Below are 13,957 nucleotides of genomic sequence, written 5' to 3' on the forward strand. Positions count from 1 at the left end.
TAACACACTTAAAAGTTATGTTATCATACTTCCAAGTAAGCTGCAGATGAGAAATGTAAGATCCTTGCAAAAAATGACCCATATTTAGAGTTAACTGCAAACCCACAATGTTGCAGTTTTCTAAGAGATAATTACTGATAAAGTAAGGGATCAGCAGGGATGTGATGCAACTGTATTGTCTAGTGCTTTGAATGGGTCATTACTGTGGGGAAATGCTTACGTGATGTGACAGTGACATAATGAAAGGGTTATTTTATGATTATGTAATTAAACAGTGAGGTAGTTAACAAACTGTAAATTTATGTTATAGTTATGTAATTAAACTAAGATTTGACCACGCCACGCAAACTCCAGCACTTAGTGCTTTATGCCTACTGGTTCTGTGCTGAGTGGCACTGGTGCTTTTCCCCTCCATCCTCTCCCCCATGCAGTGGCTGTAGCATCACTTGTGTGACAGTGCTCACACTCACGCCACCTTCAGTGTGTTGAAATACTCATTTAGAATCTTATTGAATGAGACTCTATTAATCTGTCTTGCGAGCATTCAGCACGAGCAGAGGTGGTCCGGATTTAGGTATGCACATTTTTCGGTGCTGAATGTGAAGATTCGTATTTGTTTCTAAAGTCTGAGAAAGTGTTATGCGTAATATACCACTCTAACGTAAATATCAAAGCATCGACAGTGTGCTGTCACTACGAATATACATTCAACAAACGAGGAGGTTGTTAGACCAGCCAGAAGTAAACTGATTACTAAATTAAAATCAGAATTGCCACAATCTGAAGAGCTAAGCTGTGTTTTTTTTCTGTTCATTCTAAAAGAAAAACAAAATACGCCTTTCTGTAATTCTCCTTACTTATAGGTATAAGAAAACTTGCACTATTTCTCTCGGATATTGTTGTTAAATAAACTAAGTTGAGAGACTGTTTTGTGTGGTAAGATTTTAAAGTTAATTATTGCTGTTGTTTTGCAGACATATGAGCTGAATTGTGCACCTGAAAGGGCAGTTTGAGCGATCTACATTGCTTCACTAGAAATTGCACAAAGTGCAAGACCTTCTACGGACAGCCAGTTTGTAAAAGAAAATTTTGTAGAGTGTTTGGAAGTAGCCCCCTCTGTAGTGGCCCAATTTGAGGTGTTATGCTTGTCCTGAGCAAACATTTTCTTGAAGAGTGCAAGAAATTTGTGCTGAATTAAAGGAGCAGTTGCACAATAAATGTTGTAAATTTGTAGAGCACTTGACTGCCCTTGATGAGAGCACTGACAGTCGCAGCATAGCTCAGCTTTCAATTTCCATAGGTGGTGTTGGGAAAGATTTCACTGTTACTGAGGAACTATTGGATGTCAGAAATACAACTGTGGAAGGTATTTTCCTGGCTGTCTAGGTGATTCTGAACGACAGGCAGTTGTTGCTCGAATGCCTGCAAAGTCGTATGTAAAGTGCGTGATGCTGGGCTTCGCCCAGTTTTGACAGTACACTGCCTTTTACATCAGGAACAGCTATGTGCGATAGTTTCCCACAAATTTAGGTCTATCATGGATAAACTTGTAAAAATTGTGAATTTTTGTAGAAAGCAGAGCTTCAATCACTGGGAATTTAAAGGATTTTTGGGGAGGCCTTGAATCAATTCACAAAGACATTACGTTTTATTGTGCCACACAGTGGTTAAGTTGCTCAAAAGTATTCTCAACCTTTTTCAGTTTTTTCACAAGAAATGGCTATGTTCACTGATATTGAAGGTTTGCCAGTCGGACTTGGATGATGAGCAATGGATCGGTGACCTTGCTTTCGTGAAAGACACCACAGGGTAGTCACAAGATATAATTATCTTGTTACAAGGTGAAAAAAATTAATCAGTACTGTGTGTGACCGAATTGAAAGTTTCGAATTGTTAGATGTTGCTTTTTAAGTCAGCTTCAGGTAGGAAATTTGGATAATTTTTCCTCACACAAATCGTTGAATTTATGTACTTATGTAACCATCAGGGACTACACAAGCATTAGTCATTACATAAAAATCTGAAGAAATAAAACAAGTAAAAACTGCAGTTAGTTTATATGACCAACTTTTTTGGTGCACCTGGAATATGTACCCATTAAGTCTCAATGTTTAGCTGATAAAACTACAGTGTGGTTAAATTCTGACAGATCGTTATTACTGTTACAATGGTGATTCTATCTTATAAAGACATTGATCAACGAGGATTAATGCTGCCGCCTTAAAATGTGTTGCTATGTTTGGAACAGTTTTTGTTTGTGAAAATACTTTTTCACTGGAAGCTATACTTCGAATTGCAAGTGCCAAAAGGATTGTTCCATATATCAGAAAATTAGTCTCTTTCAAGTGATATCAAAAGTAACATTCTAAATTGGTGCAAACTAAGAAGTGCAATAAAACTACTCTTTCAGTCTGTACACAAAATTGGCATTATTATTTGTTTTAATACTGGTAAGCCCCCTGATGTGGTCTTATGTGCCCAGCCCCATTCACCGAACTACTACACAACAGTGCTGTGCCTGCCTCCCACACCTTCCCCCACCCCACCAGCACAACTGAGCACCGATGCTTTCACTGGTGCCGGCCAACACTTGTGAAGTGGCTGAGTTGGCGTATTGTGGAGTAGACTGTAATTTCGCTTGTACGTGTTTACCTTGATAACAGAAAGATAGCTATTCTTGACATGTGTACAAATTGCACAGCATGCCTTCTCTAAGGTTAAACATTAACGCTGTGGGATAACATCATACAGATTTTTGCCGTGTTCTGTTCCATTCTGATTTTTTGGGTGATGCATTGAAACTATTTGCATATTAGTACACATAAGGGACTTTCCAACACAGCTTATATTTTTTTGATATGACTTGATTATTTCATGTGTTAACAAAAGTTTTGAGCAAATGCCTTAATTTTCCAAACGATGCCTCATTAATGACTTGTAAATGTGATGATGGCCCTCAATGTCTTGTGGTATTCTCCTTGGTGACTTCCACTTTAGTATTTAGATCATTAACTTTGACAGATTGTACAGAAATGCAGTTGACAAATTTCATTGAGACATAATGACCCTACATACTGGACATAAATTAAAATTGGTATTTGTATGTGAATAAAATAAAAAAGGTATTTGTATATGAGTAAAATAGATGGTATGAGTGAAAATTCACCTTGCCAGAATGAGTAGGCCATACATTGTGCCAATGGAAACTGATGCCTTTTATTCATGTATGGAAACATTGCCAAATGATTTGGTTGCAATATGGTCATGGTGAATTTCTAACAACAAATAGGCTGCTTAATACATTCGAAGTTGTATCCACATCAGCATAATTTCAACTGCAATGTTTAAATTGATTAGTGCTATGTTGAAAAGGTTTGAATTTCATTAATCATGTGGTACAATAAAAATAAAGTTTAGATGGTGGTAGTGGCCCCATTTTGTTTGCTACAACTTAAATTGCTGAACCAGTGATTTTGTAATGTATTGAAGTAAATTAATCTTAATTTCAGGATCGACTGAATGAACGGCTAGCTGCTCTGATGGCTCCAACACATGATCTTCCACCAATGGATACAACAGAAAAAAAATTCTCCGGCCGCTGCCGATTATATATAGGCAATTTAACAGCTGATGTTACTGACGATGAAATCAGGGAAATGTTTAGCCCCTATGGAGAAGTGGCTGAACAGTTTGTTAACAAGGAAAAGAACTTTGCTTTCATACGCATGGTAAGTTTTTCATGTGTGTGAAGGTGCGTGCGCACCTGCCGTTGGTGCCTACAGTGTAAGGTAAATACACAGAAGTGATTTGTGTGTTTCAGGACTACCGTGCAAATGCTGAAAAGGCAAAGAGAGAGCTTGATGGGTCTCTACGTAAAGGCCGTTCAATTAAAGTTAGGTTTGCACCACCTGGAGCTGCTATAAAAGTTAAAAATCTAACACCTTGGGTGTCAAATGAACTTTTAGAGAAGGCATTTTCAGTGTTTGGAGATGTAAGTATTTTTGGAATTGTATAATTTTTAATGTTGGCAATAAGTATTATTACTATTATTGACTTATTATCTGAACACTTGAAAATAAAATCACAAAGCATCCTTAGACGAGTGAAGTTGATGCGTCCAATTCCAAATACTAAGGCTGGAGATGTTTGACAGTAATTTGACAGATTTCTGTAATTAGTCTTTCTTGAATTATACTAGACTGCTAGTTACACATTTGAACTGAACACCTATTCAGTTGATATTTTTTGGTGTCATTGTATTCAGTGCTTTTGGGTAACAAAATTCTGCCATTTACCGTTTTATTACATTAACCAAGCAAGCGTGTTGCCCACCCTTTCAGTGATGTGTGCAACGTTACCTGCACGATAAGCAAATATGTAAATCATCATCAAAGAATTGTTGGGATTGTTCAGTAATAGGTGCCTTATGTAGGGAATTAAGTACACGTCAAATGAAATCACGATTTCCTGTTTGCCTTTTTTATGTAAGGCATGTCTTATGAGGCGTACTGAATGTGTTCAAACATATTTCTCTGTTGTGACAGTCACAATGACATCTGCTATGTTATGATGAAACTTGGAATTACCGTCTGATGTTTGAAGAAACTTCATGGCTGCATAATTCTGAACAAGTAGATGTCATTTATAAAAAAGAATTTCCTCAGTAATTCTTAAATAATGTTTTATGTGGGATGCAGATTAGGTTTTGTATGTATACATCAAATGTATGCATGGTCTCAGGATCAGGAGAAAAACTGATTTATATTTGTGTTTATTTGTTGTTACTGACTATAGATTTTCATTTTTTGTGATTAATATACATAGGGAACTAGACAGTCAACAAGATCTTTGTCTACATTTGTCAACCGCATGAATGGTTAACAGGTGTAGCTATGCTGCCACAACTAAATAAGCAGTTTAATATTTTTAAGCCTTTGTCAACGATGAATAAATGATACCACAATTACATGACATTTAAACTGCTCAGTGTTATTGGAATTCCCGAAAATGGTCTGCTTGCTTGGTGGGCGCTTAATATGGCAGAGCTATTATTCATCTTTGGTCAGTTTGTGTGTTCATTCAGCTTGTAACACAGGCCTTATCATTGGATGTATGACATGCACCAGCTGAATTTGTCTGAATACTGGACTGAGTGATCTATCAGTTATGGGTATTCTGTATTAAATGAGGATAGGGGTTCTTTCCCATGATAATGTTATTGCACAATTCTGCTTGAACATCAGTTTGTATGCAATTTGGTTGAGAAATTCACAAATAAAAATGGTTTGTGGAAATCAGTCACACATAAATGTTGACTTCTGAAAGCTGGTTAGATTTAAGCAGTTGAGCACTAAAAATAATGTATTCCACTGTGGAGGTCTTTTTTAACATTGTAAAATTATAAAAGTATTTTCATATATACACAGAAAGGTAGTTCGTGCTGTGTATTACGTTCATCTCTTCTCACACTTGTAGTAACGCAACACGTTGAAAATGGTTTGATACTTCCTTCTTAAAAATAATGTGCTGTATAAAAGCTTCCAAGTATTGTATTGTGAAAAATCTATAGATGGGACTGAGTAGACTGAACAGAAATTTTAAGTTTCACAATATACAAGACTTGAATATCTTGCTATCCACAAGTGAAACTTTTCTCTTTGCCATGTAAGAAATAATACAAATCTGAAAATATAAAGTGTACAGCCCAATAACTCAAAATACTATGGAAGTTTGTCTTGTTAAACATAAATTTTAAAATTGAATTGCTCTGAACTTGATAATCTCTGCTTGGTTATGATGAAACTTGGAATTACCGTCTGAAGTAGTTTGAAGAAACTACTTGGCTGCTTGGTTTCTGAACCTATACCATTAAGATAAAAGTTCAGGTTTTTAGTAGTACTTCCTGAAGAACAAAATTTTCTATGCTGCTGAATAATGTCCGCCTATATGAATCAGACTAAATAGAGGCAGCTAATCAGTAACAGTTAGATGTTTCGTTCATGCATGTCATCTTTGTAGTGATATTTAGTTTGCTGATACAGCATTGGGTCATTACATCTTAAGTGGGCTAATGGTCCCCACTCGACCCTCATGTTTCGATGAATTTTTTACAGGATGTACGTGTAGACCGTATATGAAACACTGCCAAATTACAGCTTCATAAGTAACATGGTGGGGCCACTAGCCACCTTTTCGTAAAGGCTTGGTTTTTGACATTGCGACTGAAATGAATGAATGATCAACTTTGTTTTACCATTGTTCAGTATCTGAGACCTGTTGTACAGAAACTTTTTGGGTGCAATAGCTTAGTTGTTGTACAAAAGGTCAAACTATGGTAAATTCATCATAGTGTGCTATCAAAGTGGCTCATAAATCTTGTCGTACCAAATTTTGGCTATACAGTAGAGCGTCGATTATCTGAAGTAATTGGGGGACATGGATGTTTGGAAAACTGGTTTGTTCGGATAATCTAACTGTACATGTTTATTTGCCAAAAAGTACTGTACAGTACATTTATTCATAAAACAGGCATCTCTCTTAGTATTACAAAGTAACATACAAAGGCAACTTCAGTAGGAATATATAGTAATAATCTCGTACTCGTCCCTCATAGAAAGGACAACACGTTTACGTTCAAGCATTTTGTACTGTCAAGTTCACTTCTTCACGCAGCAGCACACAATTGGTCACAGCAGAGAACAGAAGGTGACTGTTTGCACTGTGAGAAGCTCTTCTTGGGGGCGCGCAGTCCTTCAAACTGCGCGGAGCGACATGTCTCAACTCTAAGCTGGTGCAGCTGTTGCTGTGAACAGCTTTGATACTGGCGAAGAGTTCTCGGGCTTCCAGCCGGGTGGCGGTGTCTTCAAACAGCGACGTTTCGACGAGTGACATACTCATCATCTTCTGGCGAAGTGCCGAGACTTTGCGGATGCCGGTCCAGAGGAGCCGGCGGTCGAGGTGGAGGGGGAAGCGGGTGCGCCGTTCGTGTCTCCGTCAGAGCATTCTGATTGCGTCTCGTGAGCTGGACGGTTCTTGTTGCGTTCCTGGCGTATTGCGGCTAATGCTGGATTCCAGGCCGCGCTCAGTTGATAGCCTTCGTCCCTGTTCACAAGGTTCTCGTGGACCCGTATTTCTATTGATTCTTTAATGACACTATCCCAATAGCTCCCGGCTCAGCATAGCACCCTGGTGTTTTCGAAGTCAAAGGTGTGGTTTCCTTTGATGCTATGTTCAGCTATAGCAGATTTCTCTATCTGTCCAAGTCGAACATGCCTGATGTGTTCCTCGCACCTTTTTGAGATGCAGCGCTGCGTTTGACCAATGTACTGCACACCACATTCGCAGGCAATGTTGTATATACCAGGTGTGTTTAGTTTGAGTGGGTCTTTAGCTGAGCCCAGCAGCTCTTTCGTCTTCGGCGGTGGTCAGAAGACGGTATTTATGTTAGATTTTCTTAATAGCCTCCCGATTTTGGCTGATGTGGGCCCCAAATATGGAAGAAAGGCGAGTCTCTTGTTAACTTCCTCTTCCTCTTCCTGAACTTTGTCAGCCTGTCTCCTCTTGAAGGCCCTGCCAATCTGTGTTTCACTGTACCCGTTTTTTCGAAATACCTCTCTTAGGTGGTGTAATTCGTCTGAGAGGCTTTCTTTGTCACAAATGACGTGCGCCCTATGCACCAAGGTGGTCAGTACTGACTGGCGTTGCGCCGGATGGTGGCAGCTGGTTGCATGGAGGTACAGGTCTGTGTGTGTCTTTTTTCTATATACCGAATGGCCCAGTGTGCCATCCGCTTTCTTCCTGATCAGTATGTCCAGGAATGGAATACAGCCATTCTCTTCTACTTCCATCGTGAAGGTTATATTCTCATGTATGCCATTTAGGTGGTCCATAAACTCCTCCAGTGCCTGCCTGCCATGCTGCCAAATCACGAAAGTGTCGTCCACATAGCGGAAGAAGTGCCTGGGTTTACGGTGAGCAGTTTGTAGTGCCACCTCCTCAAAGTGTTCCATATAAAGATTCGCGATCCCTGGAGCAAGGGGAGATCCCATGGCCACTCCATCCACTTGTTCATAATGCTCTCCATTGCACTTGAAGTAGGTGGTCGTAAGTGCATATTCAAAGAGCTTCACTGTTTCAGGCTCGAAGTGCCGATTAAGGAGCGCCAAGGCGTCTTGTAGCGGTAGTTTTGTGAACAAGGAGGTGACGTCGAAGCTCACGAGTAGGTCATCACTCTGTATTCGGATGTCCTTCAGTATTCTAACGAAATCCGCGGAGTTTTTCACGTGATGACTGCAGTGTCCCACCAGTGGTTTCAATAGTGTGGCCAGGTATTTGGCCAGTCCATAACTGTGCGAGTTGATAGTGTCCAGAATCGGCCGTAGAGGCACCCCATCTTTGTGAATCTTGGGCAGCCCATACAGGCGCGGTGTCGTTGGCGCTCTGGGATACAGCCGTTTCTGCACTGCCTCTGGTAGATCTGAGTCCTTCAGTAGCGCCACGGTTTTCCTGGTCATCGTCGATGTAGGGTCCTTGTTGAGCTTCCTGTAGGCTGGGTCTTGCAGCAGAGAGCAGATTTTCTGTTGGTAGTCGACTGTGCGAATCAGCACCGTCGCATTTCCCTTGTCTGCTGGGAGGACCATGATGTCAGCATCATCCCTCAGTGCGCGTATAGCCTCTCGCTCCTGCGCAGTAATGTTAGCTTTAGGGAGTCGTGACTTGTCGATGATCCTGCAGGTCTCCCTTCGGATCTGCTCAGCTTCCTCCTTGGGTAGGCCCCGGATTGCTTCCTCTACGCTGCTGATGATGTCCCGTTTCGGTATGGTCCTTGGTACAGGTGCAAAGTTCAACCCTTTCGTGAGGACAGAAGTTGTGGCTGCATCTAGCACCTTATCTGTCAAATTTACAATAGCTCTGGTGCTATTTGTCACCTTCTGGGTCGACTGAGCTCCAGAGAGTCTGCCGAATTTGTTGATCTGTTTTGCGGCATCATCGACAAGTCACGACTCCCTAAAGCTAACATTACTGCGCAGGAGCGAGAGGCTATCCGCGCACTGAGGGATGATGCTGACATCATGGTCCTCCCAGCAGACAAGGGAAATGCGACGGTGCTGATTCGCACAGTCGACTACCAACAGAAAATCTGCTCTCTGCTGCAAGACCCAGCCTACAGGAAGCTCAACAAGGACCCTACATCGACGATGACCAGGAAAACCGTGGCGCTACTGAAGGACTCAGATCTACCAGAGGCAGTGCAGAAACGGCTGTATCCCATAGCGCCAACGACACCGCGCCTGTATGGGTTGCCCAAGATTCACAAAGATGGGGTGCCTCTACGGCCGATTCTGGACACTATCAACTCACACAGTTATGGACTGGCCAAATACCTGGCGACACTATTGAAACCACTGGTGGGACACTGCAGTCATCACGTGAAAAACTCCGCGGATTTCGTTAGAATACTGAAGGACATCCGAATACAGAGTGATGACCTACTCGTGAGCTTCGACGTCACCTCCTTGTTCACAAAACTACCGCTACAAGACGCCTTGGCGCTCCTTAATCGGCACTTCGAGCCTGAAACAGTGAAGCTCTTTGAATATGCACTTACGACCACCTACTTCAAGTGCAATGGAGAGCATTATGAACAAGTGGATGGAGTGGCCATGGGATCTCCCCTTGCTCCAGGGATCGCGAATCTTTATATGGAACACTTTGAGGAGGTGGCACTACAAACTGCTCACCGTAAACCCAGGCACTTCTTCCGCTATGTGGACGACACTTTCGTGATTTGGCAGCATGGCAGGCAGGCACTGGAGGAGTTTATGGACCACCTAAACGGCATACATGAGAATATAACCTTCACGATGGAAGTAGAAGAGAATGGCTGTATTCCATTCCTGGACATACTGATCAGGAAGAAAGTGGATGGCACGCTGGGCCATTCAGTATATAGAAAAGACACACACAGACCTGTACCTCCATGCAACCAGCTGCCACCATCCGGCGCAACGCCAGTCAGTACTGACCACCTTGGTGCATAGGGCGCATGTCATTTGTGACAAAGAAAGCCTCTCAGACGAATTACACCACCTAAGAGAGGTATTTCGGAAAAACGGGTACAGTGAAACACAGATTGGCAGGGCCTTCAAGAGGAGACAGGCTGACAAAGTTCAGGAAGAGGAAGTTAACAAGAGACTCGCCTTTCTTCCATATTTGGGGCCCACATCAGCCAAAATCGGGAGGCTATTAAGAAAATCTAACATAAATACCGTCTTCTGACCACCGCCGAAGACGAAAGAGCTGCTGGGCTCAGCTAAAGACCCACTCAAACTAAACACACCTGGTATATACAACATTGCCTGCGAATGTGGTGTGCAGTACATTGGTCAAACGCAGCGCTGCATCTCAAAAAGGTGCGAGGAACACATCAGGCATGTTCGACTTGGACAGATAGAGAAATCTGCTATAGCTGAACATAGCATCAAAGAAAACCACACCTTTGACTTCGAAAACACCAGGGTGCTATGCCGAGCCGGGAGCTATTGGGGTAGCATCATTAAAGAATCAATAGAAATACGGGTCCACGAGAACCTTGTGAACAGGGACGAAGGCTATCAACTGAGCGCGGCCTGGAATCCAGCATTAGCCGCAATACGCCAGGAGCGCAACAAGAACCGTCCAGCTCACGAGACGCAATCAGAATGCTCTGACGGAGACACGAACGGCGCACCCGCTTCCCCCTCCACCTCGACCGCCGGCTCCTCTGGACCCAGCCTCCCGCGGCCAGGTGGTGGGGGGCACACCGCAGGTATAAAGGGACCGGCATTCGCAAAGTCTCGGCACTTCGCCAGAAGATGATGAGTATGTCACTCGTCGAAACGTCGCTGTTTGAAGACACCGCCACCCGGCTGGAAGCCCGAGAACTCTTCGCCAGCTGTATACGCCGGGAAAGCATACACTCACAGCTTTGATACTGCCGCTACTACTACTGCCAGTGCCAAGCCGACAGAAGTGTGCTGATTGTTGAAACACAGCGACTGGCGGCTTGGCCGGTCAGCAGCGCCTTGTGAAGGCCCCATTAGAAGCAATGTTCCGCCAGAGGTGGCCCAGTGCGGCGACTACTGTGGGAAACTTGGTTTGGGAGTGAGGGGTATGATGGACGGTAGGGTGGGAGAGTAACAGGTGCGAGCGAGTACCCAGTTCGGTTAAGTGGTCATTTGGTTGACAGATGTTCGGATAATCGACGTTCTACTATACTTCATTGCCTTTTATCTAGTGAAAGAGTAACTTTCTGAAGCTGATACTTATCTCTAGCCTGTCAGCATGTCATAAGGCTCTGAAAGTGGCATCCAGATTCCTCAAATAGTAACTTGAGTTATCTGAGCTCACCTTGTCTGATCAGAAAGTTTTTATTTTTGGGAAAGACCAGTTTAGTGTCAACAATGGAATTAGGTAACATGCTTCAACAATCAGTCTGAAGCACACTATTGTGTAGTGAAGAGTGTTCAGATGTTGTATGTACCTTTTTCAATTGGTGTAAAGTGCATTGTCATTACTAGATAAACATCTTTTTTCAGCAAGTAAAAATTATTTCAAGGTACGGGTGGCTCTTTAGAAATGTTTATCAGGTTATTTAATTTTTTTCTGTTGAATTCTCAAGGAAGTGCCCATTATCTGATTGTTTAATATTTTTCAGTTGGACATACAAACCACTTATACTTTATCCAATATTGAAACAAATGACAATTGGAAGCATAAATTTAATTGTATTGTAATGGCTATAAATGTGGTTTCAGTACCATGTCATTGGCCTTGCAGATAATTCTGCATGTCATGTGAAAACATACACACATCAACAAGGCTTCATTCCAATCAAAGAATTTTCAGTAGAGCAACAGGAATTAATAAACCAAAGAGTGAGATATGTCTTACTGAAAATGCACAAATATTCTTTCATTTCTAAGTAATACTTACGGACAAATGACTTCCTACAGCGGTCTTGTTGTAATACTTTTGTGCAAAGAACCATTCTGTTAAAAAGGGTTTGCAGATTGTCAGTGTAGGAACGGCAAAAAAATTGCAAACTGTGACTAAAATCAATGTGAAACCTCATAAGATCTGTCCAACTTGCAGAAAACAATTTTTAGCAAAGAAAGCAGAAAAATCGTGCAACTTGAAACCAGTCAGAAGATGACGCATATCCAGAAGTATCAATTGATTCAGGTCTGCTTTTGGGGTCTCTCTGAAATTTTAGAGGAGAGTATAAAAAAGGATGTGAAAAGTTGTGCAAAACGAAAAATAAGTGAAGCTCAAGAGGCAGTTGCGAATAACATCGCTGCTGCTGGAGGATTTGCCGCAAAAGATCTTCTAACATGTAGCACAAGCATGACATGTCCTGATTGTGAAGATTATAAGCAGCTGATTAAAGAATTGAGAGAAGTTGCAATTGTCAAGACAGCCTGAAAAATTGCAAATAATGACATTAGTACCACAAAGCTGGACTATGAGAGACGGTGCAAGAATTTGGTGTTTCAGATAGGATGGTAAAAGCAACTAGGAAGTTACAGGCAGAAAATGGTGTATTAGCTCTGCCAAAGAAAAAGTATGGCAAGATGATTTCAGATGCTGTAAAAGAGAGTGGTAACATTTTTTCAGAATGAATAATTTAGCTTAATTCGTCCAGGTAAAGAACGCTGTGTATTAACTAGAATAAAAGTTCTGGTGCAAAAATACCTTCTTTTGAGTAATTTAAAAGAAATGTTTGGAAAATCCAATTTCAGGACCTTGCTGAAGTCGATACGCAGCAAATTTTGCAGTTGAGGCCACAATGGTGCATCACTGTGGGTGCTGCAAGAACCCAACACCAAAATGTGAAACTGATGCTTGCAAACACTTGATTAAAGAAGATTACAAGAGTCTAATTGCTAAAACAGGGTGTGATTTGGAAGCTAAAGACTGCATGCTTCACTGCTGTGAAATCTGTCTGGGAAAAGAACTACTGGAACACTTTTTAGAAAGTAGTTTTGAAGACAGTGATCCAGATGATACCATTGAGTTCAAACAGTGGGTGCACAATGATGGAGGTACATTAGAAAACTGGCAGTTGACTGAGGATTTTATTGAAGATTCAATTTCAAAAATTGACACTTTACCTTCATTATGTTGCAAAGCACCAGAGCAAGCACCTAAAATGCATAAAAGAAAGCTGTAAGCCAACTTAACTGATCATATTACTGGACTTTGCTGGAAATTATTCCTTCATTGTCTAGGATGCAGCTCAAGGTTTTCACTGAAATAACAGCCAAGTAACTTTACACCCAGTTGTTGTGTGCTTTAGAAATAACTTGGACGTCATCAGCATCAGCTACTGTGTAAGTGACAGCCTGAAACATGATGCAATGGCTGTACATACTTTTATAGTGAAATTAATAGATCTAAAGTGTCTCCTTGGAAAAATCTCACACACTTACTACTACAGTGATGGGTCAGCAGCACAGTACAAAAACTTCAAAAATTTTCTGAATCTCTACAACCATCAAAATTGTTGGAATCTCAGCTGAATGAAACATTTTTGCTACAAGCCATGCAAAATCTCCATGTGATGGAACTGGAGGAACTGTAAAGTGCCTGGCAGCAAGAGGAAGCCTTCAGAGACCAACTGAGGACCAGATTTTGATACCAACTGATTTGTTTAAATACTGTGCAAAGAATATCAGAGGAATCCAATTCATTTTTCTTTCAAAAGAAGAAATTTAAACATTAACAACTGAGCAGGAAGCAAGGTTCAAAAATGGCTGCACAGTATCAGGAACAAGAGAATCACCGTTTTGTGCCATTAAATGAAAAGCAAGTTTGTATTAGAAGAGTATCCAATGATTTTTTTTTTTTTGCAAATGTTGACCAAAGTCAAGCAACAGTTTCATTCAGAAATATTACAGCCTTACAACTGGGCCAATAC

General features: G+C 41.4%; 1 protein-coding gene across 4 annotated transcripts in view; it reads left to right on the top strand.

Moving 5' to 3' along the window:
* The window catches only part of LOC124794627 (hrp65 protein-like), a 163,563-nt gene that overhangs the window by 20,284 nt on the left and 129,322 nt on the right, over positions 1-13,957 (top strand). For all 4 annotated transcript variants that reach the window (XR_007016590.1, XM_047258128.1, XM_047258126.1 and 1 more), the window contains exons 3-4: positions 3,510-3,728; positions 3,821-3,991. Coding sequence is in view for 3 of the 4 variants with exons in the window: in XM_047258128.1 (XP_047114084.1) it covers positions 3,510-3,728; positions 3,821-3,991 (390 nt within the window). In the remaining variant the exon portion in view is untranslated. The remainder of the gene's footprint in view (positions 1-3,509; positions 3,729-3,820; positions 3,992-13,957) is intronic.

This window comes from Schistocerca piceifrons, chromosome 4, assembly GCF_021461385.2.
Source record: "Schistocerca piceifrons isolate TAMUIC-IGC-003096 chromosome 4, iqSchPice1.1, whole genome shotgun sequence".
Taxonomy (NCBI): domain Eukaryota; kingdom Metazoa; phylum Arthropoda; class Insecta; order Orthoptera; family Acrididae; genus Schistocerca; species Schistocerca piceifrons.